The 567-nt window shown below is 62.6% G+C and overlaps 1 protein-coding gene across 1 annotated transcript in view; it reads right to left on the bottom strand.

The window, feature by feature from the left end:
- Positions 1 to 230: 230 nt before the first annotated feature.
- HBM (hemoglobin, mu) overlaps positions 231 to 567 on the bottom strand; it is a 2,342-nt gene continuing 2,005 nt past the window's right edge. The window contains exons 3-4 of the mRNA XM_014542957.1: positions 518 to 567; positions 231 to 408 (exon numbers count right to left, since the gene is read on the bottom strand). The exon at positions 518 to 567 is cut by the window's right edge and continues 231 nt beyond it. Coding sequence (XP_014398443.1) covers positions 280 to 408; positions 518 to 567 — 179 coding nt within the window. The 3' untranslated portion in view covers positions 231 to 279. The remainder of the gene's footprint in view (positions 409 to 517) is intronic.

The following is a 567-nucleotide window of genomic DNA, read 5'->3' as shown; positions in this document are numbered from 1 at the left end:
GTCACTGGAGGGCAACTCTTTTGTTCACGCCGTCGAATGAATATCCTGTTCAGACCGGGGATTGTCAGTCCGGGACCTGACCGTCCTCATTCCAAGTCTGGAGAACTCCCAGGGTCGCTCCCGGGCGTTCCCTGGTCAGCAAAGCTTCCGGTAGTTCCCTGAGACTCCAGGAGGCTCCCCGCGGACCCGAGCCTCTCTGTCGGCCCAAAGACCCAAAGACTACACGTGCGCACGGTCTCGCCTTTTGAGGCCTGTTTATTGACAAGTGGGACACAGGGCTCAGCGGTACTTCTCCGTTAGCACGATGGCCACGCCCGTCAAGAACTTATCCCACGCCGCCTGCATCTCCACCGTGAACTCGTCCTGTAGGTGGGAGGCCAGCACCACCTGGAAACACTGGATCAGCAGCTGCGGGAGAAGGGGGGGGCGGGTGAAAGGGTGCCACCCCCCCAGTTCCTTCAGGAACCCCCCAATCCTCAGCTTCACGCGAACCCCCCTGCGGCCCGGGCTGCCTCACTGGGAAGTTGGCGGGGTCCACGCGGAGCACGTGCGCGTGCAGGTCGGCGA

Source organism: Myotis brandtii, unplaced genomic scaffold (genome assembly GCF_000412655.1).
Source record: "Myotis brandtii unplaced genomic scaffold, ASM41265v1 scaffold317, whole genome shotgun sequence".
Taxonomy (NCBI): Eukaryota; Metazoa; Chordata; class Mammalia; order Chiroptera; family Vespertilionidae; genus Myotis; species Myotis brandtii.
Note: the sequence above shows the minus strand (reverse complement) of the source record. Positions and strands in the feature narration are given on the sequence as shown.